This window comes from Somniosus microcephalus, chromosome 10, assembly GCF_052327205.1.
Source record: "Somniosus microcephalus isolate GS21.2 chromosome 10, FLI_Smic_1.0, whole genome shotgun sequence".
NCBI classification, from domain to species: Eukaryota; Metazoa; Chordata; class Chondrichthyes; order Squaliformes; family Somniosidae; genus Somniosus; species Somniosus microcephalus.
The window spans coordinates 225,766,782-225,788,047 of record NC_140996.1 but is presented as its reverse complement, the minus strand read 5'-3'; the positions used below and the strand labels follow the sequence as shown (position 1 = coordinate 225,788,047).

General features: G+C 47.0%; 1 protein-coding gene across 4 annotated transcripts in view; it reads left to right on the top strand.

Moving 5' to 3' along the window:
• Nucleotides 1–21,266, top strand: part of myo7aa (myosin VIIAa) — a 226,564-nt gene that overhangs the window by 157,879 nt on the left and 47,419 nt on the right. For all 4 annotated transcript variants that reach the window (XM_085999675.1, XM_085999676.1, XM_085999674.1 and 1 more), the window contains 10 exons: nucleotides 1,075–1,251; nucleotides 2,728–2,811; nucleotides 3,631–3,758; nucleotides 4,897–5,023; nucleotides 6,157–6,276; nucleotides 9,429–9,602; nucleotides 10,465–10,692; nucleotides 11,882–12,052; nucleotides 16,478–16,595; nucleotides 18,521–18,647. In XM_085999675.1, coding sequence (XP_085855801.1) covers nucleotides 1,075–1,251; nucleotides 2,728–2,811; nucleotides 3,631–3,758; nucleotides 4,897–5,023; nucleotides 6,157–6,276; nucleotides 9,429–9,602; nucleotides 10,465–10,692; nucleotides 11,882–12,052; nucleotides 16,478–16,595; nucleotides 18,521–18,647 — 1,454 coding nt within the window. The remainder of the gene's footprint in view (nucleotides 1–1,074; nucleotides 1,252–2,727; nucleotides 2,812–3,630; nucleotides 3,759–4,896; nucleotides 5,024–6,156; nucleotides 6,277–9,428; nucleotides 9,603–10,464; nucleotides 10,693–11,881; nucleotides 12,053–16,477; nucleotides 16,596–18,520; nucleotides 18,648–21,266) is intronic.

Here is a 21,266-nt window from a genome sequence, read left to right as displayed (position 1 = left end):
ATGTCAGGAGGTGATTTTCCCAAGGAACAGTGGACCTCTGGAACAGGCCGCCGTCTCGTGAGGTGGACGCTGATTCGCTGAATTCCTTCAAGCGAGAGCTGGACCTGTTTCTGGCTGAGGTGGAGATCACATCATAAAAGAGGTTGCTACTGTATAACATTAGTCATGGCCAGAGTGGTCTCCTGGACTAGTTTTGAGGTCAGAGAGGAATTTTACTCTCTTTTCCCCCCCCCCCCCCCCCCCCCCCCCCCCCCCCGCACTAAATGGCCTGGGTTTTACTCCTCTTCCAGGAGGTTACCTGGCTCCGGGCAGGTATGGAGCGTATGATGTGTCGGCGGTGGTTCAGTGGTAGCACACTCGCCTCTGACCTGATATTCTGGACTCTGGTACTCTCTTGTGGGATCTGACACATCCCTTGGCTTCTGAGAATGTTGAGCACTATTGCTTTTCCTAAATCCTGGGAAGCAGTAAAAGACTGGGCTCTATCTGAAGGTTACAGGAAATAGATCATTTAGTTGCATACATCTAAATCACAATCTCGTTGAACCCTATGAGAGGATTATTCCGCATACTAAGCTGGTGTCAGCCATGGCCCAGTGGGTAGCGCACTCTCCTCTGAGTCAGAAGGTTGTGGGTTCATAGTCCCACTCCAGGGACTTGAGCACAAAAATCTAGGTTGACACTCCAATGCAGTACTGAGGGAGTGCTGCACTCTGAGGTGCCGTCTTTTGGATGAGACGTTAAACTGAGGCCCCGTCTGCTCTCTCGGGTGGACGTAAAAGATCCCACGGCACTATTTCGAAGATGATCAGGGGAGTTCTTCCTGGTGTCCTGGCCAATATTTATCCCTCAACCAACATGATCAGATAATCTGTATTTTAGTGCTAAAATACTGATCATCTGGTCATTATCTGGGAGCTTGCTGTGCGCCTGATGGCAAATGTCCTACACTACTTCCGAAATAAAGCTTCACTTCATTGGCTGTAAAGCACTTTGGGACGTCCTGAGGTCGTGAAAGGTGCTATAGAAATAAAAGCCTTTTCCTTCCTTTTCTTCTAACCTCTTTGCTTGCAGGCAGCCCTTGCGGTCTGGATAACGATATTACGGTTCATGGGGGACTTGCCAGAACCCAAGTACCACACGGCCATGAGCGACGGCAGCGAGAAGATTCCGGTCATGACCAAAATCTACGAAACCCTTGGGAAGAAGACGTATAAGCGGGAACTCCAGGCTCTGCAGGGAGAAGGAGAGGTAAGCCTGGCCATCCAAGCTGTCGGGTGAAGGGACCTCTCTGCTCTGGGGAAGGATACACCTGATTGGTGACGATACTGTTAGGATAAATAAGAGGCAGGCGGGAGATGATGTCCTGGCAGTTCTTAATTGCCCAAGAACTTTTCCCCATATATTTCCCCTCTTTAGAACCATCATAAACCTAGAGAACTGGGATCGTTCTCGGCTCTTAAGGAGGTTGTTCTTCTCACGAACAGAGAAGGTTAAGGGGAGATTTAATAGAGGTGTTCAAAATCATGAAGGGTTTTGATAGAATAAATAAGGAGAAACTGTTTCCACTGGCAGGAGGGTCGGTAACCAGAGGGCACAGATTGAAGGTCATTGGCAAAAGAACCAGAGATGAGATGAGGAGAATTTTTTTTATGCAGCGAGTGGTTAGGATCTGGAATGCACTGGATGAAAGGGTGTTGGAAGCAGATTCAACTGTAATTTTCAAAAGGGAATTGGATAAATATTTGAAAGAAACAAATGCAGGGCTATGGGACTAATTGGAGAGCTCTTTCAAAGAGCTGGTGCAGGCATGATGGGCCAAATGGCCTCCTTCTGTGCGTTAAGATTCTATTCTGTGATAACTGCCATTCTGTTGCACACAAGCAAGGTTTGAGGGGTCAAGAGCATCCAGGGTAACTACTTTTTTTGCCCCTCCAGTTATTTCCCTTCGCTCCTGGGGTATAAATTCATTAGGTTGCCTATCCTCCGGTATCTTGCCCAAGTGGCTGCCTATTACATGTGAACAGTCAGTGTAGGCAGGCTATTCACCCATGGGTGGTGGGTCCAATCCTGTCCTCGCCCACTGTCCATACTTGCACTATCCAGCAGGAGTGATTGGGTAGCAGTGGGAGCCCCTGGGTTTATTGTCCTCGACCGCAGCCTTCGGGAGGATAACTGTAGCGCCCATACTGCCAACCTAGCTGGGAATCGACTAACTTAACATAGACTGGGGAAGTGAGGATGACCACACTGCAACGTAGCTGGACTGTCTGCCCAGTTATCTAACAGAGTTTCTCTTTTTCCTATTTCCCTCCCCTTTCACCCCCGAAATCCCTCCTTTTGGTAATGATGCCCTTGTCCTCCTGCATATGTAATTACATAGGCTATACGGCACAGTAACAGGCCATTCGGCCCAACTGGTTTATGCCAGCGTTTATGCTCCACTCTAGCCTCCTCCCGTCTTTCCTTGTCTAAATCTATCAGCATAACCCTCTATCCCCTTCTCCCTCGTGCTTGTCCAGCCTCCCCTTAAATGCGTCTGTACTATTTGCTTCAACCACTCCCTGTGGTAGCGAGTTCCACATTCTCACCACTCTCTGGGTAAAGAAGTTCATTGGTAACAAGTGTGGTGAAGATCAGGGAGTTGTTTTGACAAATCTGAGCTACACTTTCATATCCTATGATGGCTTTTTTTGAGCGCTGCCGTGTGACGTTGTTGTGTTGCAGAGCGTGCACTCCGATAAGAAGAACAGCGTGCGGCACAAGCTGGTGTCTCTGACACTGAAGAAGAAGTCCAAGCTTACTGAGGAGGTAATTCTGAGGGTACTTGCCCCGTCCCACGTACACACACAACTGACCTTTAATAGTGAACGACATCGAATTGAATTTTGAGATTCAGATAACTCTCAAACTTCGCTTAATGCCTAAATATCCTCCATTTGATTGCCCCCTAGTAACAATCAGCCTTCTATCCAAGTCCCGTTCACCCATCACCCCCCCCCCCTGTGCTCGCTGGCCTACATTGGCTCCCGGTCCGGCAACATCTCGATTCTCGTCCTTGTTTTCAAATCCCTCCATGGGGGCCTCACCCCTCCCTATCTCTGTAACCTCCTCCAGCCCCACAACCCCCCTGAGATATCTGCGCTCCTCTAATTCTGCCCTCTTGAGCGTCCCTGATTTCCTTCGCCTCACTGTTGGCGGCCGTGCCTTCAGCTGCCTGGGCCCGAAGCTCTGGAATTCCCTCCCTAAACCTCTCTGCCTCTCCGCCTCTCTCCTCCTTTAAAACCTATCTCTTTGACCAAGCTTTTGGTCACCTGTCCTAAGAAGAACATAGAACATAAGAAATAGGCACAGGAGTCGGCCACACGGCCCCTCGAGCCTGCTCCGCCATTCAATAAGATCAAGGCTGATCTTCTACCTCAACTCCATTTTCCCGCCCGGTCCCCATATCCCCTGATTCCCTAATACCTCCTTATGTGGCTTGGTGTCAAATTTTGTTTTGATAAAGCTCCTGTGAAGCACGTTGGAATATTTTACTGCATCAAAGGCGCTATATCAGTGCAAGTTCTTTCTGTATTGTTGTTGCTGTACCTTCATTTGGATTTTGGCTTCTCATTTGGTTCCTGTTAGGTGGCAAAGAGGTTGAATGATGGTGAGTACAGCCTCCAGGGCAACAGTATGTTGGAGGACAGGCCAACCTCCAACCTGGAGAAACTTCACTTCATCATTGGGAATGGCATCCTACGGCCGGAGGTCAGGTACTGATCCTTCCCATACCTTTACCTTCTCATTCCTTTCTTCCTCGTTGACCTCCCTCACCAGGAATAGAATACGATCGAGGAAGATCAACCATTTTCTTTTGGAAGCCCCACCCACCAGTCTGTCCACTTGCGGTATTTCCTTGATTTTAGATTGCAGAACAGCTGGGGCCAATCTGATCTATTTTCAGAGTGCATACTGTCCCACCCCCGCTCCTGCCCTACAATACTATGGGTCGGTGTGGCAGTGCTCTCGCCTCGGAGTCAGAAGGTCGTGGGTTCAAGTCCCGCTCAAGAGACTTGAGCACACAAATCTATGCTGATACCCCAGTGCAGTATTGAGGGAGTGCTGCAGTGTCGGAGGCGCCCTCTTTCAGATGAGACGTTAAACCGAGGCGCCGTCTGACCTCTTGGGTGGATGTAAAAGATCCCATGGCACTGTTTCGCAGAAGAGCAGGGGAGTTCTCCCCAGTGTCCTGGAGCCAATATTTATCCCTTAACCAACATCACTCACACAGATTATCTGGTCATTATCACATTGTGGGAGTTTGCTGTGTGCAAATTGGCTGCTGCATTTCCCACACTTCAAAAAGTTCTTCATTGGCTGTAAAGCACTTTGGGACGTCCTGAGGTGGTGAAAGACGTGATAGAAAAAAAAGAGAGACTTGCATTTCTATAGTGCCTTTCATGAGCTCGGGACAGCCTGAAGTGCTTTCCTGCCAAAGAAGTATTTTTTGAAGTGTAGTCACTGTTGTAATGTAGGAAACGCAGCAGCTAATTTGCGCACAGCAAGCTCCCACAAACAGCAATGTGATAATGACCAGATAATCTGTTTTAATTATGTTGGTTGAGGGATAAATATTGGCCAGGACACCGGGGATAACTCCCCTGCTCTTCTTCGAAATAGTGCCGTGGGATCGTTTACATCCACCTGAGAGAGCAGACGGGGCCTCGGTTTAACGTCTCATCCGAAAGACATTCTTTTCTTTTGTTTAACTGAAGTGGTGATGGTGTTTGCTCAGTAACTTGAGTTGCTGGATGGTGGTACGAATGACTGATTGATTAAATGAGAGGTGAAATGAAGGTCGACAGGAAAATCCCACTTGTTGACGGGTTGCTTTTTTTTATCACGTGACAGGGATGAGATTTATTGCCAGATCTGTAAGCAGCTTACCCAGAATCCCTCCAAGAGCAGCCATGCCAGGGGATGGATCCTCATGTCTCTCTGTGTTGGCTGCTTTGCTCCTTCTGAAAAGTTTGTTAAGGCAAGTTTCCAGAACTTTCTCTCTTTTTGTTGTTCTTTAAATGCTTAACATATAGTCAAAATCCATCCTATGATGGATGTGACATTAAACCGTCTGCTCTCTCAGGTAAACGTAAAAGATCCCACGGCACTATTTCAAAGAAGAGCAAGGGGAGTTCTCCCCGGTGTCCTGGGTCCAATATTTATCCCTCAGCCAACATTTATTTAAAAAAAAAAAAAAAATGATCTGGTCATTATCGCATTGCTGTTTGTGGGAGCTTGCTGTGCGCAAATTGGCTGCTGCGTTTCCTACATTACAACAGTGACCACACTTCAAAAAGTGCTTCATTGGCTGTAAAGTACTTTGGGACGTCCTGAGGTCATGAAAGGTGCTGTAGAAATGCAAGTCTGTCTTTCCCCCATGCAATCCAACCGATTTGATTACATTTTAAGCATTTTTTTTTATAAATAGGAATTTTTGATAAGGTGTCACGACCGGGTAATATTGATGTATTTAGAGACAGTTTGGTACAACATGTTGGCAAACTGCACCAAAAGAGTAATGATGTGAATTGCACCAGTGATTATCCCGGTACTCGGCTATCGGAGAGGCAGTAAGGAACAGAGAGGAGTTTGCCCTCCGAGCGAACATCAGCCTCGGCCTCCTGGCAGCAGGAATCTGACTTAAGTCTGGAAATCTGGCCTCCTTCAAAGCTCGGAACATGTCTAGGGCTTCCTATTGTCCTACTTCTGAAGCCACCTTCTTTGAAAGGGAGTCGATAGGGTAGATAAGAGAGAAACTATTTTCTCTGGTGGGGTGAGTCCAGAACAAGGGGGCATCACCTTTAAAATTAGAGCCAGGCTGTTCAAGGGTGATGTCAGGAAGCACTTCTTCACACAAAGGGTAGTGGAAATCTGGAACACCCTCTCTTTTCCCCCCCCCCCCCCCCCCCCCCCCCTGAAAAAGCTGACGGTCAATTGATAAGTTCAAAACTGAGATTGCTAGATTTTTGTTAGGCTTAAGGGTTATGGAACCAAGGTGGGTAAATGGAGTTAAGATACAGATCAGCCATGATCTAATTGAATGGCTCCACAAATTAAATGGCCGCCTCCTGTTTCTATGAATGGTTGACTCTAGTATTGCTCTTCCTGTAGTATTTGAGGAACTTCATCAATGGAGGCCCACCTGGCTATGCACCTTACTGCGAGGAGAGGATGAGGAGAACGTTTGCTAACGGGACCCGGACACAGCCACCAAGCTGGCTGGAACTGCAGGTAATTCCCGAGGAATCTGCATTTAGTGCCTGCAAATATTTCATGGGAGAGGGGGGCCAATATTCCAAGAGAATCACATGAGACGTTAAACCGAGGCCCCCGTCTGCCCCCTCAGGTAGACGTAACCGATCCCATGGCGCTATTTTGAAGAAGAGCAGGAGAGTTGTCCAATACTTAACCCTCAACCAACATCACTAAAATATATATATATATATATTTAATATACAGGGTATTATAAAATTACTGCTATTCTCTCCGGGATTTCCATTTGTCTCTTTTACCCTGTTCCTCTTCATTGCTTTCTGTTTCCCTTCTCGTGTTTTACCATCTCCTTTTGCCTCGCACCATCATCCCTTTTGTCTCTTAATCTCTCCTGCCTTCCACCCTATCACAGACTTTCCCTTTTTTGTTCTTTCCTCCCCCTTTCCCGGCCCCCCACACTTGCTTAAAAACCTGTTCCATCTCCAGCTTTTTCTAGTTCTGACAAAGGGTCATCGACCTGAAACGTTAACTCCTGTGTGTGTGTGTCTCTCTCTCTCCCCACAGATGCTGCCTGACCTGCTGAGTATCTCCAGCATTCTCTGTTTTTATTTCAGATTTCCAGCATCTGCATTATTTTGCTTTTGTGTCACTATTAAAAAATATATGATCTGATCATTTATCTCATTGCTGTTTGTGGGAGCTTGCTGTGCGCAAATTGGCTGCTGTGCTTCCTACATTACAAGTGACTACATGTGAAAGGAACTTTCATTGGCTGTAAAGCGCTTTGGGTCGTCCAGAGGTCGTGAAGGACGCTATAGAAAATGCAAGTTTTTTTTTTCTTTTAACGGTGAAGGCAATTTTCAATGGGGTAAAACTTCAGGGCCCATTTTTTTTTTGCGCCCAAATTCGGTACCGCGCAAGCAGCGTGCGGCCCCAACCGAGAGGCCCGAGACTGGCCTGAAATTGGGCATCTGGCCTCTCATTTCAAAAATTTGGGTGAACTTGTTGTGCCGCCAATGAAAGTTTGCCTATATCATTTTTTTTATAAAATAAAAAATTTGGCCGCTTGTCTTGCCGGGGGTGGGTGCAGGGGAAAAGAGGATGGCTGGGGGGAAGGGGGGGGTGACCGAACATGGACAACAGCGGCGGTCAGGAGTGCTTTCCAGCCAGGAGCTCCACCTGGCAACTCATTCATTCTTACTTAAAAAAACAAAAAACAAAAAACAAACAGGAGTTACCTTTTTTAGTGACGGCCACTGGCGAGGTCGCCTGATGATACGTGAGCGGAGCAGGCCAATTTTCCCGAGGGGGGTCCTAAAACAGGCATTTAGGTGGCCGCCATGGACGCCTGAAAAAAATTGGCACCACCCAATTTCGGGTTGGACAATTTTCAGGCGTTCTTTGGGGAGCAGAACTTTGGTCACGAAACTGGGCCTCTTGCCCGCCCTTGCGTCTGTCAAGCGGACACACCGTGGTCCAATTTCTACCTTGGTGATCTGTATACAGCAAGGGCTCGACCTCTTTGTATTGTTGCCAGTGTCTACTTACACTCGCATGGCGTCTCACTCTGTCAATGAATGTGTGTGGTTGGTAAATTGAAAGTTCCTTGCACTTTATTGAAATTCCTTGACTCGCTCGCCACTCTTGCACCCCAGTTCATTGTGGCGCATGTGATGTAGGCTTGTGCCCATGATTTTCTCAGCCAAGGGTTTTTAAGCCTCCAGTCGTACCAGGTAGTAACTGCATCTGAGGAGAAGACGACAGACCTGATTCAGCCACCTTGATGTACTCCAAACTTTTTCTAGCCAATTGTCTGAAAAGTAGCATCACCGAGGCCTGAATCAGGGGATGTCCGCCCCTTGGCAGGGCAATGGCAAGTGACCCGAGGGCCAGATATTGGAAAAGAATTGTAATGGGAGGAGGGAGAAAAGCAAGATCCCATATATACAAGAGATATGCCTCAAATCAGCCCCTCATTGAAAGGCGCTGCAGTGCAGAGTGGTATCACGTGGGCTTGTGGCTATGATCCTTTGTAGGGTGAGGCATTGGTTCAGGGTGGTTGTTCTGGAGGGAGCACAAGGACATTATGGGCAAAGGAGGTCAATCTTGAAGAATTTTCTCCACCTCCCCCCCCCCCCCCCCCCCCCCCCTCTGCTTTCCCACCTTCGCACTCCTCCAATTCATGGAATAGATTGTCGTCTGGACGCTGACTTGGTTAGACCGTTCGAAAGGGGATTGCATGGAGTCTTGGCCCTTAAATCAGAGGGTCGTAAATCTGTGGAATTCTCTGCCCCAGAGAGCCGTGGAGGCTGGGTCATTAAATACATTGAAGGTGGGGATAGACAGATTTTTGCAAGATAAGGGAGTGAAGGGTTATGGGGAGTGGGCAGGGAATTGGCTTTGAGCCCAAGATCAGCCCTGATCTTCTTGAATGGCGGAGCAGGCTCGAGGGGCCGAGTGGCCTATTCCTGCTCCTATCTCTTATGTTCTTAATAAAGTAGGAAGAAAATGAAGGGGAACTTGCGTGGCAGAACTGGCGAGGTCAAATGGCCTTTTCTTCTTGAAGCATGTTCTTGTTATTTTAGAGTCTTAAATAAGTTAACTAAAATTATTGGGCCAACATAACATTCCCTCTTCTAGGTTACCTAGAGTGGTAATGATGCTGGCAAGTTATGATCGAGAACAGAGGGCTAACCTTAAAGAGGGAGGGAGCAGGGGGAAGGATCTGTGGGGCTACCCTCGTTGGATGTGATGAGGGAGAGGGCCTATAGATCCTTTAGATTAGAGGGAAGGAAAAAGTCCAATATTACATCTAATTTGTGTAATGTGGATAGTCCGGCACATAGCATTACGTAGAATATACAGCACAGAAAGGGACCATTTGGTTCAACTAGTCCGTGCTGGTGTCTATACTCCACGTAGATCTCTTCCCATTCCATCTACCTCATCTCTGCGTATCTTTCTATTCCCTTTTCTCTCTCATGTACTTGTGTGGTTTCCTTTTGAAAACATCCAAGCTAATTGCCTCAACCGCTTCCTGTGGTTCCGCATGCTGAAAGTTTACTCTGACTTTGATCACCTTGACTTCTCTGGTTTTTGTCTCATTCAGATGAGCCTTTTCTTCCCCCTTTCTCCCCCCCCCCCCACCCACCCCCACCACCTCATAACAGGCCACAAAGTCAAAGAAGCCGATCATGCTGCCCGTCACCTTCATGGATGGGACGACGAAGACCCTGCTGACAGACTCCGCAACAACCGCCAAAGAGCTGTGCAACTCGCTGGCTGACAAGATAGGCCTGAAGGATCGCTTTGGGTTTTCTCTGTATATTGCTTTGTTTGACAAGGTATGTGTGAGCAAAATTACTCGTCCCCTCGTCCCATTATATAGTATTTACAGCACAGAAACAGGCCATTCGGCCCAACTGGTCCCTGCCGGTGTTTGTGCTCCACCCGAGCCTCTTCCCACCCTTACTTCATCTAAACCCCATCAACATATCCTTCTATTCCTTCCTCCCACATGTGTTTATCCAGCTTCCCCTTAAATGTATCTATATTATTCGCCTCAACCACTCCCTGTGGTAGCGAGTTCCACATTCTCGCCACTCTCTGGGTAAAGAAGTTTCTCCTGAATTCCTGTTGGATTTATTAGTGACTGTCTTATATTTATGACCCCCTAGTTCTGGTCTCCGCCACAAGTGGATACAGGTTGGAACATGAATATCTCTGCGCTCTAATTCTGGCCTCTTGCGCGTCCACGATTTTAATCGCTCCACCATTGGCGGCTGTACCTTTAGCTGCCTCGGTCCTAATCTCTGGAATTTCCTCCCTAAACCCCCCTCCTTCTCCTTTTTAAGACGCTCCTTAAAACCTACCTCTTTGTCCAAACATTTGGTCACTTGCCCTAATATCTCCTTCTGTGGCTCGGTGTCAAATTTTGTTTGATAATGCTCCTGTGCAGCGCCTTGGGACGTTTTACTATGTTAAAGGTGCGCTATAAATACAAGTTGTTGTTGTTGTTAAAGGTGCTGTATAAATACAAGTTGTTGTTGGTACAAGAGTGCAAATAGAAGTATTTTTTGTTATTAGTCCAGTAACATAACCACTGCATTACCGCACTCTGATTTCACATCTGTGTATTTTGTTTAGGATGTCGGAGGTTCACTAAGTGTCGTGCTTTGATTAACCCACTAACTGCCCCCTCTGTAGGTCTCCTCTCTTGGCAGCGGGAATGATTATGTGATGGACGCTGTCTCCCAGTGCGAGCAGTACGCCAAGGAACAGGGAGCGCAGGAGCGCAACGCACCCTGGCGCCTCTTCTTCCGCAAGGAGATCTTCACGCCCTGGCACGACCCCGGCGAGGACATGGTGGCAACGAACCTGATTTACCAGCAGACCGTGAGGGGCGTCAAGTTTGGAGAGTACAGGTGCGACAAGGTGAGCCTAACTTCCACTGTCGCCTTGTAGGGGGGGTCAAAAGTCAAGATGTCGGTCCCCCTAATGGCTGCGCCCCAACACTCCGAGCTCTGCGTTCCTCCAATGCCGGCCTCTTGTGTACCCCCGATTTTCAAAGCTCCACCATTGGTGGTTGTGCCTTCAGCTGCTTTGGCCCTAAGCTTCAGCCAGTCTCTACTGGCCCCTGAAGTGACCTGGCAACCCATTCATTAGCACGAACATACAAATTAGGAGCAGTGAGTAGGCCACTCGGCCCCTCGAGCCTGCTCCGCCATTCAATAAGATCATGGCTGATCCGATTACTCCACATTCCCGCCTACCCCCGATAACCTTTCACCCCCTTGCTTATCAAGAATCTATCTACCTCTGCCTTAAAAATATTCAAAGACTCTGCTTCCACCGCCCTCTGAGGAAGAGAGTTCCAAAGACTCATGACCCTCTGAGGAAAAAATTTCTCCTAGTCTCTGTCTTAAATGGCCGATCCCTTATATTTAAACAGTGACCCCTAGTTCTAGATTCTCCCACAGGAGGGATGGGCAATAAATGCCGGCCTTGCCAGCGACGCCCTCATCCCGAGAGTGAATAAAAGAAATACAACTGGGTCGAGACCACGATCATACAGCTTGTCCCTTTCCTTTTTTAATTCCATAATTAATGGGGCAAATTTTATGTCCTTTTTTTTTTTCCCGCCGGTGCAGATTCACGTACCAAGGGCGCTGATCACATGACCTGGAACCATGGTTCCCGCTAAACCGTGCAGCTGTCTGGAGGTCCCGCGCAGCTTAGGTCAATCTTTTCAAATTGGAGATTTCACGCATGCATGAAACTTTGAATGGGCCGCGCAGCCTGTTCAAGGGACCGCCCGCCCAAAAATAAATGGGGGGGGGACATTGCCTGGAACTCCCTCCCTAGCAGCACTGTGGGAGCATCTTCACCACACGGACTGCAGCGGTTCAAGGCGGCGGCTCACCACCACCTTCTCAAGGGCGATTAGGGATGGGCAATAAATGCTGGCCTCACCAGCGATGCCCACATCCCGAAAAAAATGTTTTAATTAATAACGGCAGTCTAATTTGCCATTTTGCTTTTTTTGGACTCTTGTCCAGGACTCTTGTCCTACTAACCATCTCTTGTGCGTCTTCTCTCTCTCCTTTCCCCCACCCCACATTAGGAGGAAGACCTGGCTGAACTGGCCTCCCAGCAGTACTACGTGGATTACGGATCCGAGATCATCCTGGAGCGACTCCTGAGCTTAATCCCGTCTTACATTCCTGACCGGGAAATCAGCTCGTCCAAAACGCTGGAGAAGTGGGCTCAGTACATTGTCGCAGCGCACAAGAAGGTACGTCCGCACAGCACGGGCGCTAACGGGATCGACAGAGGCCAAATCCCAAGGACTCGATGGATTTACCCAATGGGCAGGCGCTGCTGGGGACCCTGAACAAATTAAGTTCTGCTCCTTGACTATTCCAAAGCTCCCCTGGCCGGCCGGCCTCCCACCCTCCATAAACTTGAGCTTATCCAAAACTCGGCTGCCCCGTGTCCTAACTCGCACCAAGACCCATCACCCGCCCCCCCCCCCACCCCCATGCTCACTGACCTGCATTGGGTCCCGGTCTGCCAACGCCACAATTTCAAAAATTCTCATCCTTGGTTTTCAAATCCCTACACGGCCTCTCCCCACCCCCCTCCCAATCTCTGTAACCTCCCCCAGCCCCACGACCCTCCGAGATCTCTGCGCTCCTCCGATTCCGGCCTCTTGTTCCCGATTTTAATCGCTCCACCATTGGCGGCCGTGCCTTCAGCTGCCCGGGCCCTAAGCTCTGGAATTCTCTCCCTAAACCTCTCCGCCTCTCTCTCCTTCCTTAAAACCCACCTCTTTGACCAAGCTTTTGGTCACCTGTCTGAATATCTCCTTCTGTGGCTCGGTGTCAAAATTTGTTTGATAATCGCTCCTGTGAAGCGCCTTGGGTAATTTTACTACGTTAAAGGCGCTATATGAATGCAGGTTGTTATCTTTTGATAGGATGTTAATAGTGACGTGAACACAACTCCTAAATCAATTTTTTTGCAACAAAAAAAAGATTCTGGGAGTTGCCAACTCTCCAGGATTACCCTGGAGTCTCCAGGAATTAGCGTTTCATCACCAGGACACCGCTGGGACCAACTCGGGACAAAAATCATAGGGGGTTTCAAAAAAAGAAATTGTGTGTTATTTCCACTTTCTTTGAACAATTTTATTTATTAGTTACAAAAATATTGGAAATGTGGAAAATGGTTGTTTGATTGACAGTCAAGAATCGTCCAGTCAGCCAATGAGGAGCCTGTTCGCTTTCCAATTGGTGCGTGGTGGGGGGAGGGGCGCGGCAGGTCACGTGATGAAACCTGCAGGGCTACAGCCAATCAGCCTTGGGAACTCTCTAAAATGGCAACTGAAGAGAGATTGATAGAAAGCCAAAGCATTGATTGGATTTCAAAATTAAGCCATGATATGAAGTGACATCCGTACAATTATAGGAACAGGAGGAAGCCATTCAGCCCCTTGAGCCTGTTCCAACATTCAATGAGATCACTGCCGATCTGTGACCCAACTCCATATACCTTTGGTCAACACAAATCTGTCAATCTCAGATTTCAAATTAACAATTGATCTAGCATCAATTGCCGTTTGCGGAAGAGAGTTCCAAACTTCTACCACCCTTTGTGCGTAGAAGTGTTTCCTAATTTCACTCCTGAAAGGTCTGGCTCTAATTTTTAGACTCTGCCCCCTAGTCCTAGAATCCCCAACCAGCGGAAATAGTTTCTCTCGATCTACCCTATCTGTTCCCCTTAATATCTTGAAAACTTCGATCAGATCGACCCTTAACCTTCTAAATTCCAGGGAATATAACCCTAGTTTGTGTAATCTCTCCTCGTAATTTAACCCCTGGAATTGAAAGGAATTTCAGTCAATGGGACTGTTAAGTCATAGTCTAATGTACAGTTTCTCCTCTTTTTAATCGCCATTTCCTCTCTGTTAAACGGTCATCCTGACAAGGTTGGGAACTACACAACTACCCCAGTCATGTGTTGCAAAGTACACTGGTGCCGTCTAATGGCCAAGTGGAGTACTGCACCAGTCGCTCCAATCCGTGCTTGGGGAAGCGTGGTGATTTATGAGTTGTGTTCACGTCGCCAGATAAATACGGACAAAGAAAGGCCCTTTGACTCGCCCATCCAGAAGGAACTTCTAGCTCTCGCCCCAAATCGTGGCATCCAGTTGTTAAATTATTCCCAGGATTTGTTGCTTCCACTGCCTTACCTAGATGATCATTCCGTGGATTGATCGCGCTCTCGTGTGAAGAACTGGCTAAATACAAAATTTAATTTGCTTTTCACTAGTTTGTGCCTGTGCACACCATTCCCCTGTCTTCCTTCACAGTCTAGTGAGTTTTGTCTGATAACGCGCCTGTGAAGCGCCTTGGGAATGTTTTACTACATTAAAGGTGCTTTATAAATACATGTATTTTTTTTTTGAACCAGTGTTCCAGATCTCCCTTTCTTTACCAGTTACTCTTGTGTGCCACTGAAGATTTATAAAGATGATACCAGAACTGAGGGGTTATACCGATCAAGGAGTCAGAAGGTTGAGAGTTGAAGCCCCATTCTAGGGACTTGAGCATAAAATCTAAGCTGATAGTCCAGTGTTGCAGTGAGGGAGTGCCGCACTGTCTGAGATGCCGTCTTTTGGATGAGACGTTAAGCCGAGGCCCCGTCTGCTCAGGTGGATGTAAAAGATCCCATGACACTCTTTCGAAGAAGAGCAGGGGGAGTTCTCCCCGGTGTCCCGGGGCCAATATTTATCCCTCAATCAACATCACGAAAAGCAATTGATCTGGTCATTATCTCAATGCTGTTTGTGGGAGCTTGCTGTGCACAAATTGGTGCCGCGTTTCTTACATTACTGCACCGACTAGGCTTCAGAAAAGTAACTATTTGGCTGTAAAGCTCTGTGGGATATCTGGAGGTTGGGAAAGGTGCTATATAAATGCAAGTCTAAGTCAAGAAATTTTTGACTGGGTAACGTGAATTTAAATTGGTGAGTGGTGCATTTTGAATTGGCTCTTGGGAGGAACTTTTTCATTCTGATAAATGTTTCGCATAATCTGGCAGGGGGATGGTTAGTGGGGGGGAAAAACGTATGGATAATTCTCGTACATTTGGGGTTTAAGACGGGAGCGTTAGGATCTTAAAATGTGAGTTCCTATTGGCCGACTGGCCTTTTCTCTTAACTTGCCGTGTTATCAGTAGAGAGTTGACTAGAGGCCAGCTCCTCCACGGATGGGGACATCGGAGAATGTGCCGCACACAATTCTTGCCTTGTACGTGACTGATTTTAGAATGGGATAATCCTCGGTCTGCTTTATTTAAAAAGAACTTGCATTTATATAATACCTTCCTGATCTCGGGACATCACAAGGTGCTTCACAGCCAATTACTTTTTTTTGTAATGTAGTTGCTGTTTTTTGGTAGGCAAATGCAGCAGCCAATGTGACGGGCAGCAAGATCCCGCAAACAGCAATGAGATACATTGTCAGTTCCTCTGTTTTGATGGCGTTGGTTGAGAGATGATGAATGTTAGCTATGACATTGAATCCTCCTGCCCTGCTTCAGATAGTGCCAGAGCATCCTTTACATCCAACTGAAAGATTGGGGCCTGGCTTTAACGTCTCATCCAAAAAGACGGCACCTCCGACAGTGCAGTGCTCCCTCTGCACTGCGTTGATCTGTCAACCCGGATTGTGTGCTGAAGGACTGAAGTGGCTCTTGAGCCCACCACCTTCTGACTCTGTGCTTGGCTCGCTCTTGCCTCTACTGGCATTTAGCCTAGGAAACCCTTGCTGTGGGGGAAAGGGAAAAGCAAACTACAAAGGGATGGCAACACTTCTTTGTGCTCAGTTGGTCACACTCTTGCCTCTGAGTCAGAAGGTTGTGGGTTCAAGTCCCACTCCAGGGACTCGAGCACAGAAAGCTAGGCTGACACTCCCAGTGCAGTGCTGAGAGAATGCTGCCCTGTCGAAGGTGCCGTCTTTTGGATGAGACGTTAAACTGAAGCCCCGTCTGCGCTCAGGTGGATGTAAAAGATCCCATGGCACTATTTCGAAGAAGAGCGGGGGAGTTCTCCCCGGTGTCCTGGGGCCAATATTTATCCCTCAAACAACATAACAAAAACCGATTATCTGCTCATTATCACATTGCTGTTTGTGGGACCTTGCTGTGCGCAAATTGGCTGCTGCGTTTCCCACATTCTCCTCAGAGAAGGCATCAATACTTGCAAAGCTTTTTTTCTAGACACAAAATACATTAAGGGGTATGGGGAGAGAGCGGGAATATGGTATTGAGATAGAGGATCAGCCATGATCATATTGAATGGCGGAGCAGGCTCGAAGGGCCGAATGGCCGACTCCTGCTTCTATGTTTCTATTACATCAGTGACTCCACTTCAAAAAGTACTTCATTGGCTGTAAAGCGCTTTGCGACGTCCGGTGGGCATGAAAGGCGCTATAGAAATGCAAGTCTGTCTTTTCTCTTAATCTAACTTTTTTGCCTTCCTGTTCGAGAAGTCACTTGACTCCTCTCGGCCCCTCTCTCGAATCCCATCAGAGAGTCCAATGGGCATTTGTGAATGCAGCACCCTGCTACGCTCTCTTGTGCGACAAAGCTGCCTTGCATTGTGTGCGTGTTTAGTTAATCTTGCGTATACATTCCGCCTTTTTTTCTATCTTAGGGAGTGTACACCCAGAAGAGGATTGACCCTCAGAAGGTGAAGGAGGAGGTTGTGGACTTTGCTCGCTTCAAGTGGCCTTTGCTCTTTTCTCGATTTTATGAGGCCTTCAAATTTTCAGGTTTGTTGAAATATGGATCGCTTTATTTATTTCTAAAGCTTGTGGTTTATCCCCGTGGATGTAAGGGACTGTAAACGTGCAATACGACGAGCAGGAAAAGAGCAGCTGGTCCATCGAGCCTGTCCCACGCTCATGATGGCCGGAGCCTCGTGACTGGACACATTCTACCCTCCACCCCCACCCCAATAACCGTGTAATCTCCTAGGAGAGTCAAAAAACCAGGAACAAAAAGGGGGGTAAAAAATCTGGAAAGATTCCTCTCCGACCCTCACCCACCCCCAGGCCATCAAAACCAGTCCAGGGGATGATCACGGACCCATGCTTATGTTAACTGGTAAATGGCTGGCCTCCTTTTATGCGCCAGCTAAGAGCTGGTCGAGTTGTCTTCTTCAAGGAGTGCCGATTAGCCAACGCACATCGCACGAGTAGGCAATGCTCCAGAAGGTCCTCTACACTCTGTCCAGAATTAAGACCCTAAGTGAAGCTTTTTGACCTGAACACTCTTTTTTGTGGTGATGTGTATATATATATTTTTTTATATATTGTGTACTATTTTTCACATCTGAGGGCGGGGGGGAGTTCTACACCTGAAAAGTTGACTTTCGTTTTCTCTGCAGATGCTAATTGATTTGAGCACTTTCCCGAATTTTCTAAGGGGGTATTTCTGTTTCAGATTTCCAGCATTTGCGGTATTCGGCTGTTTGGGAATCATGTTTTATAACTGATTTTTGGTTTTCATTTTGCCCCAACGAGACAAACAACTACTTCCATTTATGTGCAGCACCCTCAATGTAGTAAAACGTCCCAAGGCGCTTCACAGCGTTATCAAACAAATTAATAAATTTGCAGAATGGGCATATCATTGGCAAATGAAGTTCAACACAGAATAAATGTGAGGTACAGTATTACATTTTGGTAGGAAGAATAGGGAGGTCACTTATCACTTGGAGGGTGCGAGTCTAGGTGGGGTAGAGGAACAAAGGGATCTCGGAGTACAAATACACAAATCAATAAAAATTGCGACACAGGTTAGCAAGGCCATAAAAAAAGCAAACCAAGCACTAGGGTTTATTTCGAGAGGGATAGAATTGAAAAGTAGGGAAGTTATGCTAAACCTGTATCGAACCTTGGTTAGACCACACTTGGAGTACTGCGTACAGTTCTGGTCGCCATATTATAAAAAGGATATAGAGGCACTGGAGAGGGTGCAGAGAAGATTTACAAGGATGATACCAGAAATGCGAGGGTATACATATCAGGAAAGGATGAACAGGCTGGGTCTCTTTTTTTTTTCTCCTTGAAAAGAGAAGGCTGAGGGGCGACCTAATAGAGGCGTTTAAAATTATGAAAGGTTTTGATGGAGTGGATACAGAGAGTGTTTCCACTTGTGGGGAAGAGCAGAACTAGGGGCCATCAATATAAAATAGTCACCAAGAAATCCAATGGGGAATTCAGAAGAAACTTCTTTACCCAGAGCGTGGTGAGAATGTGGAACTCGCTACCACAGGGAGTGATTGAAGCGAATAGTGTAGATGCATTTAATAGGAAGCTAGATAAGCATCTGAGGGAGAAGGGAATTGAGGGTTGGGCTGATAGTTAGATGAGGAAAGACTGGAGGAGGCTCGAGTGGAGCATAAACGCCAGCATAGACTGGTTGGGCCGAATGGCCTGTTTCTGTGCCGTGTATCCTATGTAAATAACTTCAAGATAAATCCTGATGTGACCTCTCGGTGCCCCTTACCTAGTACTGATTGTGAGCAGTAGAACGTTCAGAGGTGAAATGCGCCCAGGTTTGCTGATCCCAACTCTCCATCTTGTGTGGGCGGGGGAGTTTATACGTTGAGGGAGCCCCGGGGGCACGGGCCCATTAGCTGGGCTGGTGATGCTGCTTAATTAACAATTTCATTTTCCCTTCATTGCTCTAGGCCCAAGCCTGCCAAAGAACGATGTGATTGTAGCCGTAAACTGGACCGGCGTTTACTTTGTTGATGAACAGGAGCAAGTCCTTCTGGAACTTTCCTTCCCAGAAATCACTGCCGTTACGAGCAGCAAGTAAGTACTGGGCTGGAATCTATAAGCAGGCGGCCAAAAATTTAGAATTAAAGTAAAATGTAAGTTTTTTTAAATATTGGGTATTGCAACTTTGGTGGGGTGGGAATAACTGGATGGCACAGTGGATTAGGCCCTGGCTTTTCACCCGTGGGACTTGGGTTCAAATCGACTACAAACTGATGGGATTAACATCTCTTGTTTGGCAGTAAGGGTGCCATGTGAATCATAGAATGATACAGCACAGAAGGAGGCCATTCGGCCCATCGTGCTTGTGCTGGCTCTTTGAAAGAGCGCTCCAATTAATCCCACTGCCCCCCCTGCTCTTTCCCCACAGCCCTGCAAATTGTTTTTCCTTTTCAAGTATTTATCCAATTCTCATTTGAATGTAGCTATTGAATCTGCTTCCACCGCCCTATCGGGCAGCGCACAACAACTTGTAGTACAGGAAACTTTGTGATATACGGGACCGGCGTGTTGCCGATCTATCAAAACTGCCGGACATACAAAGTTAATGTTGAAGCATACGGAGGTTTTCATCTCCGTATCTGACAACAAACACTGTTGCTTAGCAACAGCTTCTAAAGTGTCGGCTGCAGCTGCAAGCGTCTGTAGCTGAAGCTGTTGCTATAGCTACAGACCTTGCAGTGCTTGAATGGGGGGGAAAAAAAGAACGAGAACTAAAAAAACTTATAGAAAACGGCTCCTGATTTTTGCCGTTAGATCGAGTATTCCGGACATAAAACCTCCGGATAAACCAAAGTTTCCTGTAATTAGTTTTTTAACAGCACAGAAACAGGCCATTCAGACCAACTGGTCCATGCTCCACGCAAGCCTCCTCCCACCTCTCTTTATTTAACCCTAAACTCGAGCTTCCTCCCGTCTTTCCTCATCTAACTCTATCAGCAAATCCTTCTATTCCTTTCTCCCTCATGTACTTATCTAGCTTCCCCTTAAATGCATCGATGCTATTATTTTTATTTATTCGTTCATGGGATGTGGGCGTCGCTGGCAAGGCCGGCATTTATTGCCCACTGAGTGATTGCTGGGCTATTTCAGAGGGGCAGTTAAGAGTCAACCACATTGCTGTGGGTCTGGAGTCACATATAGGCCAGACCGGGTAAGGGCGGTAGATTTCCTTCCCTAAAGGACATTAGTGAACTAGATGAGTTTTTAACGACAATCGCCATTACTGACGCTAGCTTTTTATTCCAGATTTATTTTTAAATTTAATTAACTGAATTTAAATTCCCCAGCTGCCGTGGTGGGATTTGAACTCGTGTACTCCGGATCATTGGTTCAGGCCTCTGGTTTACTAATCCAGTCACATAACCACTATGCTACCGTATTCGCCTCAAGCACTCTCACATTCTCGCCACTCTCTGGGTAAAGAGTTCCTCCTGAATTCCCTATTGGATTTATTACTGTAAGAAGTCACACAACACCAGGTTATAGTCCAACAGCTTTATTTGAAATCACAAGCTTTCGGAGTGCTGCTCCTTCGTCAGGTGAAGTGGAGAAATGCATAAAGACACAGCTTATATAGTCAGAGAATAATGTCAGATGTTTACAGGTAATCTTGCCAACTGCCATTTATCACACCTCGGCAGAGAGATAATCACAGCAATCAAAGGTGTGAACGGTGTCCAAACAGGTCAGTCAGGAAAACATTACATCAAAGAACAATGAGGTGGGGTCACAAGGGGTCAAATATTGCAGATGCTGGGGTCTGTATGAAAAACAAAAAAACAGACCAAAAAACTGACTCTCTTATATTGGCCCCTAGTTCTAGTCTCGCCCGCAAGTGGAGACATCCTTGATCAGGTCACCCTCAGTCTTCCCTTTTCTAGAGAAAAGGGCCCCAGCCTGTTCAATATTTCCTGATAGGTATACCCTCTCAGTTCTGGAATCATTCTAGTCACAAAAACATTTTTCGCCCTCTCCAGTGCCTCGCTATCCTTTTTCTAATATGGAGACCAGATCTGTACTCGGTACTCCAAGTGTGGTCTAACTGATAGCAAAATACTGCAGATGCTGGAAATCCAAAATAGCAACAGAAAATGCTGGAAAAACTCAGCAGGCCAGGCAACATCCATGGAGAGAAATTAGAGTCAACGTTTCGGGTCAAAACCCTTTATCAAGACTAAAGAGGCACAGGGAATGAAATAGATTAAGAGGCCAGGTTGGTAGCGAACAAAAGAGAAGAGACATTAAGAGGTATTCAAAACGAGACAAGATGGTGATAGGACTAGTGGAGACAAAAGACGGCTCTAGATTAGGTGTGAAATGTGCTGGCAGAATGGGACACAGCTGCCATGTGGGAGAGAGAAAAAAAAAGGAAAGGAAAGGGGGGGGGAAAAAGGCCAAAACAAAGGTTTTGACCCAAAACACTGACTCTAATTTCTCTCCACGGATGTTGCCTGGCCTGCGTTTTTCCAGCATTTTCTGTTGTTGTGGTCTAACCAAGGTGTTTATCTAGCTTCCCCTTAAATTTGGGGTGAGTCTCAATCCTGTCCCTAGTGGGATTGGGCCAACAGCACAAAACTCATTGAGGCCCTCGTTGAAAGAAAGACTTGCATTTCTATAGCACCTTTCACGACCACCAGACGTCCAAAAGCGCTT